General features: G+C 30.7%; 1 protein-coding gene and 1 long non-coding RNA gene across 20 annotated transcripts; one reads left to right on the top strand and one right to left on the bottom strand.

The window, feature by feature from the left end:
* The first annotated feature begins 3,322 nt into the window (after nt 1–3,322).
* Nucleotides 3,323–6,828, top strand: LOC131629360 (uncharacterized). 19 transcript variants are annotated; one of them, XR_009292026.1, is made up of 7 exons: nt 3,323–3,766; nt 4,107–4,501; nt 4,984–5,374; nt 5,468–5,805; nt 5,907–6,059; nt 6,232–6,308; nt 6,527–6,828. It is a non-coding gene; the product is annotated as an uncharacterized LOC131629360 (long non-coding RNA). The 19 variants fall into 19 exon arrangements; XR_009292022.1 differs by having other exon boundaries at nt 6,216–6,308; XR_009292027.1 differs by having other exon boundaries at nt 6,216–6,308; nt 6,445–6,828.
* An 8,085-nt stretch (nt 6,829–14,913) lies between these two features.
* On the bottom strand, nt 14,914–21,548 carry LOC131629359 (protein FAR1-RELATED SEQUENCE 5-like). The gene is made up of 9 exons (XM_058900147.1): nt 21,353–21,548; nt 21,034–21,093; nt 18,875–18,952; nt 16,411–18,716; nt 16,240–16,302; nt 16,061–16,156; nt 15,855–15,968; nt 15,434–15,760; nt 14,914–15,344 (listed from the first exon to the last, which is right to left on the bottom strand). The coding sequence occupies exons 4-9, from the start codon at nt 18,640–18,642 to the stop codon at nt 15,249–15,251; spliced, it is 2,928 nt and encodes a 975-aa protein (XP_058756130.1). The 5' UTR covers nt 18,643–18,716; nt 18,875–18,952; nt 21,034–21,093; nt 21,353–21,548; the 3' UTR covers nt 14,914–15,248.
* Between the last annotated feature and the right edge of the window lie 15 nt (nt 21,549–21,563).

The raw sequence follows: 21,563 nt of genomic DNA, 5'->3' as shown, positions 1-21,563 counted from the left end.
AAGCAGTTTCCTAACCACTCACAATAAGGTGCGAAAGGCACAAATAACTCATTCGATCTCGTCACCGACAAGATGTATAGAACTGGTTACAAGGACCTGATGCATCAACAACATAATTTTTGCAGTTAGATAGTTTAGACAGTACACATGAATGAAAGTGTAGAATATATGAATTTGTATCCTTGCTTTGTTCTACTGTAATCATAATCATTCAAAAATTAATATGCAAATAATAGAAACATTCATGAAAGAATAAAGTGGGTGAGCAAGATGGAAAATTTGAAATTCATTGATAGTAGCAGGTTCAAGCAAAAATAAATGAATAACATAATCTAACAAAAATGCAGGTTTGATTCAACTGATGGAAAAAATTCACCAATTCTCAAACTATGTATCTATCTATAACAATGAGTAATTATACAATGCAAAATAATAGTTTGAAACCAAATTTCATATTCAATTCACCAAGTAAAACTTATGTGAGACCCTCCTCGGCATCCGGTTTTGTCACATTTGTATTGATTTATAGGTCACTTCAGTATGCGGTATACAACTATGCTTTTCAATCCAAATATCTCACCAGCCACTATAAGATAATGGTAAGAAACATTCACAGATGAAAAATGAAGAAAAACAATTTAGACTAATTACATTTCAGAGACTTAACATTATATAAGCAGTTTCCTAACCACTCACAATAAGGTGCGAAAGGCACAAATAACTCATTCGATCTCGTCACCGACAAGATGTATGGAACTGGTTACAAGGACCTGATGCATCAACAACATAATTTTTGCAGTTAGATAGTTTAGACGGTACACATGAATGAAAGTGTATAATATAAGAAAGATAATCTTGATTGTCAAATATTCACAAATCTTCAACATAAATATGTACCAGTTAAATTTACCTGGAAGCAACTTGATTGGTTTTGTTGCACTCTGCCCACTCAAAATCATTTTTTGGATCCTCAGATCCGATTCCATTCGATACGATTCTTATCCAGTTTCTTTCTTCTGCGAGATTCATAGTTTTGCACATATTTATGACCAAAATAATACAGTGAAAACAAAAATTTAAACAAAAACTAAAAGGAATATGAGAGGAAGAGATATGCTTATGATGAAGAAAACCAAGTTCACAGTTCCATTTGCAGAAATATGTATATGTTTATGACGATGAAAACCATTATACAGATGAGAGGAAGAAATAAGCATCCATTGTATAGATCCATTTGGAAGATGTTGCTGCGGCGGCTTAGGGTTTGGAAAATGGAGGTAGTGATGGCTAGATATACCGTGACGAGATTTAGGGTTTTGGGTGAAAGAGGTATTGCAGAGAGAGAAATGAGTAGACAGAGATAAATTGGGAGAAAGAGGGAGAATGAGTCAATTTTGAAAAAGAAAAGAGTGAGGGAAACATTGAAAATGGGATATAGTTGCCACTTGGCATAATCTTTGATTTTCATTGGGTAACAAATATGTATTTAGTCAATTACATAAAATGACATCAATTAATGTAAATAAAAATTGAATTAAAGGGTAATATAGGGTGTTTGGTGATATCTCTTAATCTTAGTTAGGTAGTTGATGACTGCATCTCTAAAATAATTTATGCGTGTAACATAATTTAAAATGACTCAATAATTGAAATGAGCTTAACATGTGTTTGGTTATACGAAGGAAAAAAATAATTATTTAAAATTAATTATGACTTTGAAGTCAAAATAATTGATATTTAAATAAATTTTTATAATAATAAATTGAACAATGTAAAAGTTACATAATTATGAAACCAAACATACACTTAAAACTGTATTTAATTATGAACAATTTTGTAGCACAAATATAAACTATCATAAATAGTTTAGCAAATTATTTCATTGAACTAACTTATTTATTATTTTTGCTTCATAACATCATGTAATGCAAAAATCTAAGCGATAGCGATATGATAAAAATTAGGGGTGATCGTATCCGAACCAATCCAAAAGGAAAACCGCAAACCGAACCAATCCAAATCGAAAACCGCAAAAACCGCGTTTGATTTGGATGATTTTGGATGATTTTTTGGCTGAACCGCACGGTTCGGTTCGGTTTGCGGTTTTCATTTCACAAAACCAAACCAAACCAAACCAAACCGCATATTTAACTAAACTTTTGAATTTCTATAATTAATTTATTATATTTCCAATCCAATTGCAATATTGTACAATCACGTCACGTGACTCACAATTCCTTCATTCTTTCTTCCTATTCAACATTTCAACTTCATTTTCTGATTTCTCTCTCACTCATTCTAGAGAAGCATTTGGTGTATATGTAGTACTGATAATATTTAGTCCTGAAGTTGTAATGTTGTATTAATATTTAGAACTGAAGTTATCTGATACTTGTATATGTAGTATGTAGTTTATTAGTATGAAAAATTGTATATAGTATGTAGTATGAAAAATTGAAGTTATATTAGTAATTTAGTATGTACGTAGTATATGTAAAATACATGGTATGGTACTGTAAAATACATGATACACTTATATGGTAGTAATTTTGGTGTAAAATACATGTATGGAAGAATGAATTATTTTGGTGTAATTAGTATGAAAAACTTCTTTTTTATGGTACTGTAATATATGTAATATATGTACGAAAGAATGAATTATTTTTCTTTTTTTTTAATTTCAGTACATTTTTATTTTATGGTGTAAACCGCAGCCCACCGAACCGATCCTAACCGCATTGGTTTGGTTTGGTTTGGTTTGGATGACTTTTTAAAAATTAACCGAACCAAACCGAACCGCATGCATTTTTATCTCGCGGTTAGGATGACTTTTATGCTCAAAACCGAACCAAACCGCACCGCGAACACCCCTAATAAAAATCACAAAAATGGAGGGAGTAATCAATTTCAAAGAGTGACTTACAAAAACCAATAGAATTTCATCAAGTGTGTACAAGAAAGTAAAAAGAGGGAAAAAAAAGACAAAAGTTAAATCGTAGTAAAAGAAAACTCATTAAGCAACAAGAAGAAAACGTGCAGATTTGTCTCAGTCTCAAAGCTTATCCAATCAGCTACTGACACGCTTACACTTATTAAAAAACTAAAATGCTTAACACTTTCACATATTTATTAATTAGGCAAATTCTTAGGTACCCTGTTGTTTTAAATGGGTACTGGTACCCAATTGAGATGGACGAATCAGAAATGGCCATTTGTCTTCTTTAATTGATATTTTATTTAATGATTTTTTTTAAAAAATTATATAAAAGATTTATATAATTAAAGAGATAACCTTGGCCACGTCACCCAATATTAAGGTTTTACTCTATCCTGATTTCCATCAAATCAATTTTTGCATTTCAAGGAAAATCAAATAGAGATAACCTAAACACCCATCATCGGACTGCTCCCAGGCACCAGCCAGCGTTTCCGGCCGGGAGTCTGACGTGACCTCAGTCCATTCCGACGAAGCTGTCTGACGTGACCTCCATCCATTCCGACGAAGCTTTCGACGATGCTCCGACTCCATCCTGCAGCCACCGCAATCGCTTCCGATTCCGACGCAGGCAGCCTCAAACGCGGCCATGAGATTCTTCATAACATGTTTCTGTTGCACAAGTCGTAGCGGCTATGAGATTCTTCATAATCTCTTTATGTTTCAGCACCTAATTGGAAGCGTTTGAGGAGCAGTTTTGGTGATGACCCCGACGTTAAACAAGGCAAACCATCACCGGATGTGTTTCTTGTTGCGGCGAAGAGATTTGAGGTAAACCAATTAATGAATTTTGTATACATGATAACAAATTTGTCTATAAGAGTCGTTTTTTTTATAAGCGAATCACATATAATTAATCCTCACAAACATTGTCTCACCATCCTGGAAGTTGTCAGGCCATTTTTCAACTTCAAACATCATCAAAAATAAGTTTCAAATTCAGTGGTAAGAATTTTTTTAGTTTTAGAAAATGAAGACATGTATTTTTGTATTTAGAAACAGGGGACTAATATTGTGAATCAACAAAAATAAAGGAGCCAAAATAATATTTAATCTTATTATTAATGATTGTATTTCCAACTTTTTGTTTGTAATCATATATGCAATGCAGAGGAATAACAAAGTGTTTCGAAGCGAGGAAATACAAATGGAGAAACTGTTTGAAGAGTCGAAAATTATGGCGTGGAGATGGCTCAAACATAAATCAAATTATATTGCAGATGATATAGCCGCGTCGTGCAAAAATCCTAAGGCGTGTATTGGCATAATTGACGGATGAGTAATCTGGTGCGTACAGAGCTGGAGTGGTCCCCGTCATCGGGCGTCGAATTCTGATTTGCAGCCGTACGTCTTTCTTAAATAGACTAAATTCTGTCAAGATAGATTTTTTCAGCAGACTGAATTCTGTCAAGATAAATTTTTTCAGCAGACTGAATTCTGTCAAGACAGCTCTTGGCGCTGGTAGTGGTAACCGACATAACGCATTGCTTGGCTTCAGTTGGCGAGGTAGTTCCTGGTTATGTCTATTCGAGTGGTTGAGGTGTTCTTATGTTTTTGTTCTGTACATTTGGTGGTGAAGCTATTTCTATTGTCTGCTGTTTTTATGTTGTGGAGCGCAGTGGCTGTGCATAGGGTGCTGTTGTGTGTTATATGTCCAGGAGTTAATATGTTATTCGAGGTTATTGTTATCGTAGTATCGGTGTCGCGTAGTTATAGGTTAATTTTGTTTCATGTATCTCCTTCAATATTCAGTCTGTGGGTGGATATTGCTGTTAGCACCAGTTTTAGTTTCAGGTTGATGGGCATAGTCTTGTAAAATCTGGTATAGGAGAGTGGGATTCATACTGTCATGAACATTTGTGCTAGGGCCATTGCTTGTAATTGGCATCTCTTATGCCTCTGTCTTTTTAATATATTGCTTTTGCTCTTTCAAAAAAAAAATCATATATGCAATGGTTTTCAGTTAACTATACATTGATGATCAACAGGGTGGACCGGTAGATCCAAGTAACATACTTGTTTTTGAAGATGCACCATCTGGATTTCTTGCAGCTAAGAATGCTGGGATGTATGTGACTTGAAGCAGCTTGTTTTATTTTTTACGTGTTCACTAGGCTCTAACCGTTCTCTTTCCCTCTCGCGTATAATAGTATCTGTCACCTACAGTATGAGACATGAAGAATTCTGAAATATGAATATTAGAACATTTTTCTGCTTCTTTTAGAACAGTTGTTTTATGGTTGTGGAGCTAAGGACTGCACAAAAGCTTTTTCATGCTGCTGAATTTGTGTACAAACATCTGAAGCTGAAACACGCATCGCTTGCTGTTGAACAAACTTCAAAATTGCGCAACGATCTCTATACTCAAAATTACATGAAGTAAGTAATAACTAAAACATCCTATGCTTTGTGATCAATATTGCAAGTATTTGTGAAAATATCACTTATAGTGGCCTTACTACTGTTGTATAGATCCATATGCTTCTGGTGGAAAGCCTGTTATGCTGCAATCTCAAGTGAACTACTATACGCATTGCTTGCCGTAAGTATGAGAACAATTTGTTGTTAGAAACTCACCCATCTCATATGATAGAGTCGATGTTGGCCAGGGATAACATGAACTAACCAATGTTTACATTTCAGATGCAATTTTGTATTACATTTATCAAACATATGATTTGCAGGATGTGGTAGATGTTATATAAAATATATCCAAGGAAAATCATCGTAAAACGATTAGCATACTTTCTATGTCCGGTTGTGTATCAAACATTGTTGATCTTACTCCGAACAATCCCAAACACTGCAAGGTTAAATTTTGCATTTTAATATTTCGGTCATATCTTTTAATTTCATTGTGTGTGTACATGCATGTGCGGTATGTTTATTCCAACTTCTTATATGCGTGTAGGGCAAATTTGAGATGCATTTTATGTCTATAAAATGTCTCTCTGATGATGATGGTCGTCAATGTCGTGGAAAGGTAACGTGTATCGTTACATGCTGAGATGAAAAGGAAATTCTATTAGCAAATACTTCTGTCATAGTGGCTGGCTATGCTAAAGTAAGCAGATCATAAATTCTTATGTTTTATATGTTAGAACATACATAATTTTAATCAAAATGGCTACACTATTTTGTTCTATTTAAGTGAGTAACTTTGAATTAACAATCTTTATCTTTTGGTTAATTAGATTAACTGCAACTTTATTCAACACAGACACCGATATTAACAGGTGCAAGAATTTCAGCATTTGCTGCTGTTGCGACTCGAAATGATGACAAAAGTCCCATAGAAGCCATCCTTCTTAAAGTAAGCAAATCATATTTCTTCTATTATTTTCTTTACTATTGACAGAAATTCACGTGAGACTTATATTCAAAATGGTATAGAATCTCCATAACTTTGAATTAACAATCTTTATCTTTTGGTTCATTAAATGATTAAGGCCAATTTTTATCCAACTAAAGAATACTCTACAAAAGGTTATCAAAGAAGAACAAACATTTACATCTGGTTTTTTGCAACAGCTTAATCAGTGGGAGATGGGAACATAGTAAAATCCCACATCAGCAACTAGTCTAGTGCTTCAAATGCGCAGGACTTGAAGTCTCCTTCTGTAGTTGACAATTGTTTGGTCATGAAGTCTCCTTCTGCTGGGGACATTTGAAATTAAGTTTCTAATCTTCTATAAAACTGAAAAGTTCTTGTTTAATTCTGGCGCCGAGATTGTGTGTACACTCGGGAAATGATATTCCATAAACATTATTGTTTCCTCTTCTTTTCAGTTGAGTTTTTTAAGAATGGATGATTAGAAATTTAATTGTCATGCCATGATACTCTTTCCTGTCATTTGTAGATAAATTTATTGTCTTAAAAATCTCTCTCCTGTCATTTTTATAAGCATTTTAAGTTATAATGTCTTGCATCCATGGCTTTAAATGGATCAAATAAATAATACAATAAATTGAATAGTTATTTTCAGTTAATTAGAATTTAATGGAGATTTTATTGAATCACTACCTTAATCATCATACTAAATTAATATTAATAACTTTCTAATATTAATATTAATAACTTTCTAATATTAATATTAATAATAATTAAAATAAATAACATCTATTTGTAATATATTATAAGCTAATTCCATGTTCCACCAAATGACAATCTAATCATAAAATAACAAAAATAACCCCACTCTTCCATTTTCTTAATTATTTAATTAATTAAACAGTTCTTGCACATAAAATTAATTAAAAAAAATATTAAAATCTCTAAAATAACAATTAATTAATTAATTAATTAATTAAAAAATAATAACTTAAATTTGATAACTTTTACGATAACATTAAAATTTCTTTTAACCCCACTAAACTCATTTCTAATTAATTAAGTAAATACTAATTACAATTAAAATTAAAGAAATTCTAATTAATAAAATAATTCTAAAAAATTCTAAAAATATTTAAACTTCCCATAAACCCACTAAACTTGCAAATTTGATAACTTCCAAGTAATATTAAAATTTCTTTAACCCCACTAAACACATTTTTAATTAATAAAGTAAATCCTAATTAAAATTACAATTAAAATAATTCTAAAAATTAAAACTTCCTATAACCCCACTAAGCTCTAAGCTATACTTATATAATTTGACAATCATATCTACATCCACAAATCACATATAAACAATTACACCATAATTTTTCTTTTGTTATATTTTAATCAGATCATGATGTTACCAATTGAACTAAAAAGGTTAAAGTTCCAACACTCATAACAACATTTGTCTCAAAAATATAAAAATTGTCATTGATTTTTAAATAGAACATATCCTTGCAAAGTATAGTTGTAAATTTATTTTTTAAATTATAATTATTATTATTATTTAAATAAAACAAATTCATGTATGTCTACATTTCACAATTTTTTAATTATAATAATATCATTAATGTTTAAATAGAACATATCCGTGCATCACACGAGTGTACTCTTATATATAATTGTTAAGTTTTGGATATATATATATATATATATATATATATATATATATATATATATATATATATATATATATATATATAAACAAAAGTTGTTATGAATTGAGCCAAAATTTTGATAGTTGTCACTTTTTAAATTATTTTGCAAATAATCTCTATTGATATCTCTATGAACATAGTTGTAGGTAGCTGTAGTTTTGGAAATTAAACCGATGCCGCACAAAAATTGGCCTCTCTAAAAATGTGAGATATATTAAAATCAATAGTTAATGTGTAATCTCAGCAAGAGAGCCAACGAGACCGGAGTTTCCAAGGCACCATAGCATGATTGTTGCAAGCTTGAACAACAAACCTACAATCCGATTCTATCCAAAATTTATTAAAAAAAATAATCTTTTGCCAGCTCTAAGGCCTGAATAACAACAATAATTTCAGCCGATTTCGGAGTTTCATCATGTAAAAAGGAGCTAAAACTCATAATATAATTTACAAAAAAAGTATGAGATGGAACCAAACTATGCTTGTTAGCTTTTATAAGGTTCGGTTTATTAGTGTGCACAAGGTCAGTGATTCCTCTGCTAAGAACATCTTCAGCTATACAAAATAAGAGAGGAGACAAAGGGTCTCCTTGCCTTACACCATTGGAGCAAGGAAAATATCCAATTTGATTGTCATTAAAGCTAATAGACATAGTTGCAGATTTGGGAATAGCTAGAACTCAATGGCAGAACTTATCATTAAAGCCAAAACATTTAAGAGTGTGAATAAGGAAATTCAAGCTAAGAGTGTCAAAAGCTTTGGCTATGTCTATTTTTAAGGCCACATTGACACTGAAACATTTGTTATTCAGAATATTTATGGCTTCAGAAGTTAAACATATCCCATCCTTAACGTTCCTGCCAGAGACAAAGCTATTTTGCTTAGCAGAGATCAGATTGGGAAGGATTGTGGCAAGTCTATCAGCCAAGATTTTAGAGATAATTTTGAATTTAAAGTTGGCCAAGGCTATAGGCCTGTATTGGCCAAGACAGTTAGCTTCCTTAACTTTAGGAATCAGGACAAGGGTATTAGCATTGAAGTTTGGCATTATTCAACCTTGGGTGAAAAATTGTAAAACAACATTAGTTAAATCAACTTTGATTATGTTCTAGTGATTGTGGTAAAAGTCTTCCCCAAAACCATCAGGGCCAGGGGCAGAGTCAGCCTTAAGGTTTTTGACAGGATTTTGAGGATATTATTGTCACTTTAATTATTTATTTTTATTTTATTTAATTATTTTATAATTTTTATTTTAATAATGTAGTAATAAAAAAATAGCTAAACTTAGCTAACCACGTTCTCCATAATATTCTTTCACCTATTTCTTTATTATTTGTTTTACTTAGTTATTTAATAATTTTTTATTACAATTATTCATTAATATAATAAAAAACTACTCAGTATTTTTAGTTGTGTCTACGTGACAGTTTAATCTTTTGTATTTAAACAAGTCGGGTAAAGCGAAACTATAACTAAATTTTTTACCATTGAGAGTTTATTACGTTCTCTTCTCTGTCTTCTTCCATCTTCAACCTTGTGCACCAACAATTCTTGATCTTATCACTGATGATTGCATTCCGTTTGAAGCAGATGCGACGAAGGAACAGAGAAACGCGCAAATATATATGAGGAATAAAAATCAGAAGTTGTTGTTCTACATCTATCAGTGTGTGAATGCGAATGTATTTGAGAAAATCGCTAATTCAACGACAGCGAAGGCTGCGTGGGGCATACTGGCACGATGCTACAAAAATAATGCAATTATCATTCTAAAGATCGCAGGATCATGAGAGTTAAAGAGTTGCAAAGTAGACTATAGAGGTACAAGAGTTGAATTTGAATAAGAGAACCTCTGAAAGAGAGGTAGAACAATCTCTTAAGGCGTCTTCTGGTAAGAAGAGTCAGAAGAAGTCTTGGTCTGAAGCCAAGAAGAGACATGGTGGTGTTCCGAAGTCAGAAGCCTACAACTCTGATGAGAAGAAACATCTGAAGGGAAATGAGAAGCTTGACAAGAAAAATGTTCAGTGTTACAACTGTAATAGGTTTGGTCAATTTGCTAAGGACTGTTGGTAAAACAAAGAAAGGAAATTAAAAGAAGTAAACATAGCCAGAGAAGATTCTGATGTTGAACTTGTGCTAGTGATGACTTCTGAATCTGATGGTGAACCAAGCTTACTATTTCAGATCAATGAACATGTCATTGGTTGTTTGTCACCGGCAGTTGCCCGTGCAAGGTTGTTAGTCACTAACCAACATTCATCTAATCCTTTTTGGAATTGTTCGATTGAACCTCTCAGCTAGACCATTTTGCTGAGGAGTACCTACAGTAGTCTTGTGCGTTGCAAAATCGTACATAACACAATAATTATCAAAAACTTCATTGCAGAACTCAAGGCCATTGTTTTTAAGATCTAATTAACATTTTTTCTATCGGTAATAAAGTAAAACTATTTCGCTTTTATTGAAATATTGGAATCATAAATAAAATTTATTAACTTTAGATTTTTTTTTAATTGTTAGAATGAAATAATTATATTTATAAGCATTATTCTATTTTTAAAATGGTTAGAATGCAATAATTATATTATATGTTTGGTTGATCTCGAGCAAAATTGATTATACTTTTTATAATTGATTATACTTGAAGCTAGAATTTGTAGCTTTTAATCAAACGTGATTTTTACACTAAAAATTATTGTTCAACTCACTTTTGCAAAAATTTCTCCAAATATAAATCACTTTATCTTTAACTCACTTTTATCCAGGATCAATTTTACATAATTAATTCACTCAAAATATTTTTTTTTCACCATAGAACCAAACACGCGCTAAGTTTTGGAACTAAAATTTGGGGTGCTTTTGTCATTTTTAAAAATTATTTTGCAATTTTTTTATATCTTTATTTATTATTTGTTTTATTTAATTTAATTATTTTATAATTTTTATTTCAATAATTCATGAAAAACGTTCCCCGTAGATGTTTTTCACCTATTTCTTTATTATTTGTTTTATGATGAATTGTAGCATATGTTGAATAATTATTTTCAATTAAATTGAATTAATTGAGGATTTTATTGAACCACTATCATTTAGACCATTTCTTCCTATCCATTTAATAACACATCCAATAACACGTTCTCCTCATTTTCATATACTACTTAATATAACTTCTCATTAACAAGCATCATTGTAACTAGGGCCCACCCCACTCCTATTTTCCTCCTCCACTCACACCACTCTAGTATTTACAACCATTCACTCCAAAAGTAGGTATAAATAACTACTCCATATTTTAGCATTTCTTTTGCTTCTATTCACGTCACTTTTTGTTTCCACAGGTAATACTATTTTCACCCTTTTTTTTTTGTACTATAGAAACACAACAAAAAATAATGCATGTACTTTTTCTACTCAGACATGGTTGAAGATAAAAGTTCAAAGCGCCAACGAATAGATGGTGATGACGGATCAATTACGTCACGCTCAAACCGAAACAAAGAGTTGTTGTATCAAGGAAGTGCTTTGGTATTATTGGATAGGTACTCATCTTTTTCTTATTATATATACTAACAAAATTTATCATCTCTATTTCGATGGTATAATTGATCTCATATATGAAAATGGGAAATTGTAAAAAAAAACGAAAAATAGAAATACTTTATGATTATGTGTTTGAATGTGATTGTTTACCATATATTAATAAATGGTGATTGTAATGTATTTTATTGAATTTATTGAATAGTGATGAAGTTACAAATGACAAAATAATGACTGACAAGACAATGAATGACAAAGATGAAAAATTTGATGATTGGAACCCTGCTTTGTTATATGCTAAAATAGACGATGAGGAGGTAATTAATTTTTATCATTACTTCTTGTAATTCATTAGTATTCTAACATGTATTTCACAAGATACATTGATTTTGAAAAATTTGTCAATATGTGAGCAGGACACAAAAAAAAGGATTTCTAAGTTGGAAAATGGTTTCGGTAATTTTATCGAATCTTTTGACGAATTTAAAGAGACTATAACAAACTACATGCGACAATCCGTTGTGATGCCTAAATTCAATACAGTTATCCCTACAGCTATCCCTGACATGGAAAAACAAAGTAAAAAAGAAAAGATAGCAAAAGAGGATAAAAAAGATTGCGAAAGTATTGTTTCGGAAAGAGTTCAAAAATTTTCAGCACCAGGTAAACTCAAGGATGGTAACAAACTTCTTGTAGCAACCAAAAGTTCATCAGGGTTCTATATTAATTCCAAGTGTAAATTGGTTGGACCGTTTATTCCCAAAGTAAGTAGTTTTTTTGTGTTACTCATTTAATATGATCATTATTCTCCTTTTTCTTTTTAAAATTTATTTTCATTGTCATATTTTTATGCAGTGGTTGTCTTTATTATTTAAACCAATAAAGACAATGAATCTAAATTCTGACGAATGTGATATTGCATCCTATATTTTTGATTGCTCAAGAGATGGGTTAGTCATACTTCTCCCATCATATAGATATTTTGTAAAAAACAATCAACATTGTGAGTGGGATATAAATTGTATATTTTTTATTTGTAGTAAAACTGTCGTAATCATCTCGGATAGATCACACTATGAAGGAACAATAAAGGTTCTACAATGTCTAAAGCCTACACGAATGCTTGATCAAGATGTAATGATTATAAATTTTTAATATTAATATATTTATTATTTAACTATATTAATTTTTTAACATGATATCTTTATATTGTTTCAGATAATTAATCTAGTCGTATCTATGTTGACTTATAAAGCACATAATGAGATGATCAAAATAGGAATTTGGTTTATGCCGACTATTTTCACGGTATAATTTTTATACAATTTTTTATTTATACTTTAATATGTATTTATATGATTGTGATTGAAAATATTTTCTTTTGTAGCAATATGTGATGGCATGGAATGCACCTAAACATTCCATGATAAAAAAATTTCAATATAAATTTATGAGAAACTCTTCAGTGATTTCAAAGGTAATACACAAAACTATATTATTCTTAATACTTATTTCCAAGGGATATTTTCAAAAATGTTAAATGTGAATACCTACAGGTATTTCTACCAATACATGATTCAGAGTACATGCATTGGTTTTTGCTTGTGATTGACTTTGAGAAAAAAGAATTGGTTTATTTAGATTCCCTTCCAAGTATTTCAGCCTATCCTGGCAGGATGAGAAGTATCAAGATCGTGGTAAAAATTATTATATTTTTATATGTTTATTGTATTCTTTATATATCTTAAATACACATTTATATAAAATCACTAACAATCATTGTTGTCTTTAGGCGTTATATATGGAAGAGTTACTCATGGATCATTCTTTTTATGGATGTGGGATAACAAATAAGCCAAAAATATCTGAATATAATCTTGTTATTCCTAAGAATTTAAATATGCAAGCAAGTAACTCGTAAGTAATTTTAATTTAATTATAATTTTAATTTTTTAAATATGTTATCTAATCATGAAATTTTATGTTAGGAATGATTGCGGAATTTGGGTTATTACATGGATGATGCAAATGGGAGCAAATGAATATAAAATTAATGTATAACTTACTATGTTATTCAATTTTTTATACGTGTATATATATAAATATATATATATATATATATATATATATATATATATATATATATATATATATATATATATATATATATATATATATATATATATATATATATATATATAAAAAGTAATTTTACTGATAATTTAAATTTTTTGTTATAGGTGGATGAAGGGACAAGACTAAAAATAGCATTGGATTTGATATTACATCCTTCCAACAATTTGAATGAGGAAACTTTGAGTCTTGCAAGACAAACAAGAATAGTTGATGAATGCAATAGAAGCTGATTTGATTTTATATAACATATGCTTTGGTTCTTAATTAGTTTTTTTTAGTTTTGATCTATTTGATTTTTCTCTAGCATTAATTTAATTAATTTTTTTTGTTTAACTTCTGTTATAACGATGGAAGAGAGAATTTATTTGAGTTAATATTTAATGTTTTTTATCAATGTCATTTCATTACCCTTTCTAATTATATATAATATTTCGATTTGATATGTTATGCTATAATAAGTTTTTTAAATGGATTAAATTGAATTATTAATGGAGTAATTGGTATTAATTAGAGTTTTGTTGTCTCACTATTTAAAATTAATTTTATTATCCTTTTTTAAACCACATTGAAATGAACACTTTCTTTAAAACTTAAAATCTTATCTATAATATCATTGCTTTTTTATTTTAACCAGTAATATACTAATTTTACCTATAAAATTGTATACCTTATATAAAGATGTTGCACCTCACTAGCATATTAGACAATTAATATGTTCTGCATATAAAGTGGAGGATCCAGAATATTTATAAGGTGGGGGCAAACAAAATATTAATGAAAAAAATAAATGATAGTAAAAGTAATTAAATTTTAATAAATTATAGTTTTTATTTATGCAGTTGCTTTATCGTGGGAATGCATTATTTTATATTATCAATGCTTTATCTTCTGCATAGTATTCGTTCTTCTGTGACATCAAGTAATTTTTTTTAAATGATATTTTAATTATCTCTTAATTTTGCATGAATGATTTTTGTATGTATATAATATAATGGTGTCTACATGTCTAAGAGTCTACATGTTATTTACTAACTGGATGAATTCTTCTAGAATAGTTCTTAATATATATCTGGAACTTATTCAGGTTGCTCTTTCATCCCACATTAATTTTGGGAAAATATGCACAATCAATGCAATTCAAACACACCATTAATTTGACATTTTCAAGCCACATAAATATTTCAAAAAACAACAGCAGCAACATATGAGGACATTGAATGGTATCCATTATGGATAGGAAAAAGTATTGTTTCCTTAAGAAAACATAGTCTAACAATATAGATCACAGCTGCCAAGCCATATAATAACAATATAGATCACAGCTGCCAAGCCATATAATAACACTAAAACTCTAAACTTAGAAGAGAGTGTTGATAGACATAAAGTTGGTGCGAGTATAGAAAATCTTCACCGTGTCTGTTTGCAGGGACAACCCACATATTACAACTCAATGGGCAGAATATGTTATAATATGTTATTAGGAAGTAGCAGCAACAAAGATGCCACTCAAACAAAAATAACATCACTTTGGGTACCTGTCTCACCGGTTGTGCTTTTCATGTTTAGAATCTTCATTTTCATCTTTGTTTTTAGTCAATTTTGCAGAATGTTCCATCTCCTTCAACGTGCCCATAAACTAACATAAATAGAACATACAAATTAGATAGAAAATGTATTTGACAACAAAAAAAGACATAATTAATAACAAGGATTGTGTTTACTCACATGTGTATTGTGAGGAATATTATGTCCTCTGTTATATAAAGAAGAATTTGAATGTGTTGTGAAGTTGTCTACTGATGGAAATTGAGGGAAAATTGATGCCCTTTGATTTGGAACGAATTGGGGAAAAAACGACGCACTTTGACTCGGAACAAATTGGGGGCAAATCAATGCACCTTGATTAGGAACAAACTGGGGAAAAATTGATACATTTTGATTCGGAACCCCATTATAATGAGCACCATATCCCACGCCATTGTTCCATGTTGCATTAAAACTTCCCATTTTGACATTAGAGTTGCCAAAGACAGAGTCATGTCCCATAACATTCTGAAATAAATAAGAGCATGCACATAAAAGTAAATATATTATTATACCTTTGAAGACATCTATTCCCATAAAATTTCAAAAACTAACACCTTACACTTTCAGTATTAAATGCGTTACTCTGAGTGACAAAAGCACTTACAGTTGGACTGACTTTTTCATTTTTATCCGCCATGTTTACCTTTGGTCCAATAGATTTTTCTTTGTCAATCTAATAACATAATAAATTTTTCAGCAACATGTAATAGATATAACTTACTTATGTTCAATTAAAAGGTAAACAAATTAACAATGTCACTTCACTTGTTTTGAAGTTATTTTATTGATAGAGTCTTTTGTTGTAAAAGCAACATTGACACCTTTTCCTTTTTGTTTACTACCGCGAGTGCTATCTACAACCTGCACTGACAAATTAAATTGAAATGGAATACAATATAACATGAACATATAAAACTAGATGACAAAGGTGAGTGTAACCATGCCTTGTTTTTATTTGAGACTTTTAGGGAGTCTATGTCGTCATTGATATTATGACTTATGGACATCTGAGTATAAACCAAATATAGTAAAATTAATATAAATGCAAGAAATATAATATTAACTTATCTTTTAGTATATAAGTTAATTAAAATAAACCATAATAATCAACTTACATTAAAATTCATTGATTGGTCGGATGAAACCTTATCGTCAACCTGATGTAAATCATCACGTGCAGCTAGTACTGGACACTTCCGTTTTGTGTGATCAGGTAGTTTACAATGAGAACATTGTCTTGATTTCCATGAATTTTTTCCTTTACGGATAGCACCTTTTGTCTTCCACGATTTTCTTTTCTTATGAGGGGCACCTTTTGTCTTGGCCTCTACAGGATCACCAATAACCGACGGATTAGATTTACGTTTATCATTTACTTCCAAATGCTTCTTTATATTTTCACACAATTTGTAAATTCCTTCTAGAGCTTCTTTATAGGAACCAGAATCTTTACAAGAAACATCACACAAAGTGTTGAATGCAGCAAACATTGCGCCTCTACGAAACATGAACAACTTTTCAGATTCACTTTCTTCAGAAAACACCGACGAAATGTGATCATCCTTGGCTGATTTAGTCCATCTCTTACAAATCAAACTTTTTGGAAACACATTCATATGCTCATGCCTCATGGCACAAATAATGTGAGAGCACGGAATTCCTAAACGTTCAAACAGTCGACAATCACATAAAAATACACTCTCCGTCCTCTCGAGACAAACTGAAAATTCAGAATTTGGATTGCAAAATCTATTCATCTTCAATGTCACGTTATTACCGGTCTCAATTCTTTCAATGATATTCAATGCAGCTGCACCTTCTATCTCATTTTTAACATCCCTAAATTTTTTACATGTAAATATCTCTGATGCTCCAGTCTCAATTCCTTCTAAAGCACTTGTCAACACGGGTTCATAATAGAACGACTTAAAATCAGATAATAATTCGTTATGTCTGTATTCTTTCAAAGCTCTTTCAAAATTATGCATGAAATCCACAAGACTGTTTTTATTGTCCACATACCCCTGGATAAATGAATTGATACCTTCACACATTGATGTAGTTCTTATACCACAAAAAGGTGTGTCTCGCATGTACGCACTCGACCACATTTTCTTTATCTCATAAGTTTTCTTAACCCATTTGTTCTCTGATAGACCATTATCATCAATAATCCTCTTCCACTCATCTTCAAATGTCTCAGGGGTATAGTTAGCATATATCAATGACTTAAACTCTTCTAGGAACTTTGTATTCTTGACATTCTCAATAGCATTTTGATGTAAATGCCATAAACAGAGGCGATGTGACGCATTTGGAAATTCAACTCTAATAGCTTCCCGCATCGCACCATCTCCGTCAGTAACAAATACATTTGGACTTTTATGGAACATTGCTTCAGAAAAGGCATTTAAAACCCACTTATATGTCTCTGTCTTTTCGTCCGAAATTAAAGCACACCCAAAAATTGTAGTTTCACCATGATGATTGTACCCACAAAAAATAACAAAAGGTTTGTTGTACCTGTTCTTTTTATAGGTCGTGTCAAATGCAACCACATCACCAAAACATTCAAAGTCAAATCGGCTAGTTCCATCTGACCAAAATAAATTTTGTAGACGACCATCCTCTGTTGTGGTAAACTTCGAAAAAAACATCGGATCATTGTCGGCTTTAGCCTGTAAATAAGACAAAGCAGCAAAAGCATCTCCATTTTCTCTTTTAACCTTGGCTCCATTACTAAAATAATTATATAGGTCCTTCTTGATAAATCCCAAATCTTCATGACCACCTTTCTGACCCAACATAAAACCCAAAATATGACATGTTCTAACACCACATGTATGCAAGCCATCAACAAGCGCTTTATCAGCTTCACTCAGTCGACGATACTTAGGAATAAAATGGACAAACCGCTGTGGAGTTAACTTATGATTATGAGCGGATTCAAATGCAACAACTCTCCAACCTCTACTCACTACATCATATGCCACACGCAACCGAGCAAGACAACCTGTTCGAGTGATTGGCCTTGGCCCCCTATGTCGATCCACCCTTAACATATGTTTTTTATGTCTTTTCCCCTCTCTATTACAAACTAATTGGCGCATAACAATATTTTTTTTGAAATCACGGTCAATCTCATCTCTTCTTACAGCAAACCCATGATATTCTGCATATGTTTCATAAAACTCACAAGCTTTTTTCTCTGATTCAAATTTCATATCTCTTATATCATCATCTGAGATTTCACCTATATCTTTGTAATCATCCAAATCATCTTTTCCTTCTTCATTATCCACATAACTACCATTGTTCCTCTCATTAGCATCTTCACCATTATCCATGCTTACTACACAATTTATAATCTTTATGAATTGAATGTCTACTTTAGAATCGTTACTCCTACCGCATTTATTGTCTGCACCACATGAAAAAGTAATAACCTTAAGTGTTGGTACGCCAAAAGAAATCACAAAACCAAAACAAACAAAAAGCAAAGTGCATAGAATATAAAAACAAATAAGTAGCAGGTGTGAAGAAAAAAAATAAATGACTCATTTGTTTTCAAGTTCTGACCTTGATAATTCCTTGCTTTCTTACGGTGTTTTAATGCAAGATCACAAAGGGAATGAATATAAAGTAACACTACCAAACCTATCACCAAACCAACAACAATGCAATACATATAAGAGACAACCATGGATATTTGGAATTTCGTTTTTTAGATTTGATTCAGTTTAAGATTGATCACGTGACAATAATTAAGCATAATTTAGGACCATAAGATTAAAACAAAATCAATAGTTGTGAATTGGAGTAACACTTTTAATTTACTCTTGGAGTATATATATATATATATATATATATATATATATATATATATATATATATATATATATATATATATATATATATATAGTCAGAATGAGCAAATACTCTCTTATGGAGAAAACTACCCCCTGGATAGGTATGTTTCTCCTATCACATCATTCGTGATATTATTCACGCAAAAGAAAAACAAAATTCCAATCCTTTTCACTTCTTGTTTCCACCAACTATTCTCGTTGATTCTCTAGTATGGTCCTACCCTGGTTCAAATATTCCTTTTCATCTAAACTCAACAAACACAATTAAAACTCCAATTGTAGCAAAGCAACACCATGTTCTGATTATTGATTTTGGAGAAATAAACGACAAGGAGAAGGTGAAAGCATAATGAGTAAATTTTTATGAGTAATTATCAAAATCATAAGGTTGGAAGATGTGAAGTACTAAACTTAACAATAAACAAGCTAGTAGTTACAATGATAAAAATTATAAAATGCATATTTGACGTTGAATTATAAAAATATCAAACCAACATTCCATCGTCAAAGTAAAAGTAGTATTGTTACAAATAGATTCCATGAAGCATAACATAGAAGTTAAATAAATATATACAAAGAATGTAAGAAAATATTAACACATTTGAAACTTTAGTTATGCTGTTACTAACTTGCTATGCTAAAAGTGTTAATATTAGTATGAAGTATGAACACACATTTGAAAAACACTCAAACTATAGAATTATTCATGTCTTTTTTCTCTCTTCAAATTTTGATCAGTTTGCTCCAGTTTCTCTCATCAAGATATAGAATTGTTTATAATCAAATTTTCTTTTCTTTAGTTAGTTCATAATCAATTTGAGATTAACAAATAAAATTATCTTCGACTTTTAGAAGACTTTATGTAGGAATTTTAATTTAATCATGGTTCAAATGTGACAAAACTTACAAGATTCTATGTGTAGATAAATCTTATTTAACAACGACTTAACCATATCAAAACATTAGGCTATATGCAAATTACTCATCCTAAACTCAAAAGGATCATCTCTTGCTAACTAATCATACTTAAACCTAAACTCAAAAGGATATCAGTAAGAAAGAGACATAAATTTTGTTTTGGCTCCAAAGGGATATTGTTAGAAGTTTGTTAAGAAATTAATTAAGAACTAGTTTAATATAAACATCTTAAGATACTTAATTCTTGTAATTATACCGATGTACCAACAAAAAAAGGGTTAATTTTGTGTTCACACCACTATAACAAGAGGGTTTAGAATTTCAGCACATGAATTCAAGAGCCAAGTTATAAAAGACAATCACAACCTCCTTGACATGAAGTCACAACAAACAAGTGAAAACTTGGAATTTTTCCTTAAAATATTTTAAGTATTACTTCAAAGGGAATCACTTATTTACCTATATACTCAACCCCCCACAACCATTTTTCTCTCCATAGCCTTCCTCTTCATCATACATTTCCAACTCTCTTTCAATCAAATATCAATTGTCACAAAGAAGAAAAAAATGCATATAAGACAAGTATATATAACCACCTAAAAGCCAAGGTGGAAAGTAGGACTATAGTTCCTAAAAGCCAAGGTACCAATTTTCTCTTTTTAACCATAATTCAACTCCAGGGCAGTCAGTTAAGGAACCTACATTTTCCCTTATTCGAAAATCTTAAGATCCCCGACTTGCGAGAAATCGTACATTTGCGAGAAATCTCAAGAGCCGTCACTCCTTCTTCTTTCTATGTTTTGCTGTTACCGGAAAAATTAGTCATCCATTTTCTAATTGTTATGTCTTTTATTTTTCACAGCCCAGTCTCTTCAAATTAGTGTTTACTCCTATCTTCTCAATTATATGATAAAGAAATAACAAGATTCAGAGTTAAATCAAACATTATACCTTGGTCATAGTAACTCCACTTTCTAGAATCTCTTTCAGAATGAGATATTTTCTTTTTTCCTGTAAAGTAAATGATAAAACCATGAATTTCTAAACATAAACCTAAATTAAATTAAAATTATTCAATATGAGTGATTATCCCCAAAATTACATAATCAAATCTAATGCAATTGTGTCATTGCAGTGCTACTTAAAAAAACTCTAAAATTCAAAAATTGGAAAATAACCAAAACAACAATAGAAAAGTTAAAATTAAATAATCAAATTCAATAGTTATCGTAAATGATTTCATAGATTGAAAGAGTAATAAGTTACTCACCAAAATTGATTAAATTGAAAGATGGGTGTAGCCAAAAGATGAATATACGAAAATGAATCGAGGAAGATGAAGTTAGATCAATAACTGAAATTCTGTAAAAGTGGAGATAAAAGTGGAGATGAAGAAGAAAGCCAATTACATGAAGAAGAGGAATATTAGGTTTCTGTAAAAAAAAATAACGAGAAAGTGGAGTTGATTTTTTAATTTGTTT

The sequence above is a fragment of the Vicia villosa genome, unplaced genomic scaffold (genome assembly GCF_029867415.1).
Source record: "Vicia villosa cultivar HV-30 ecotype Madison, WI unplaced genomic scaffold, Vvil1.0 ctg.000561F_1_1, whole genome shotgun sequence".
Taxonomy (NCBI): Eukaryota; Viridiplantae; Streptophyta; class Magnoliopsida; order Fabales; family Fabaceae; genus Vicia; species Vicia villosa.
This window is presented reverse-complemented; position numbering and strand designations above follow the sequence as displayed.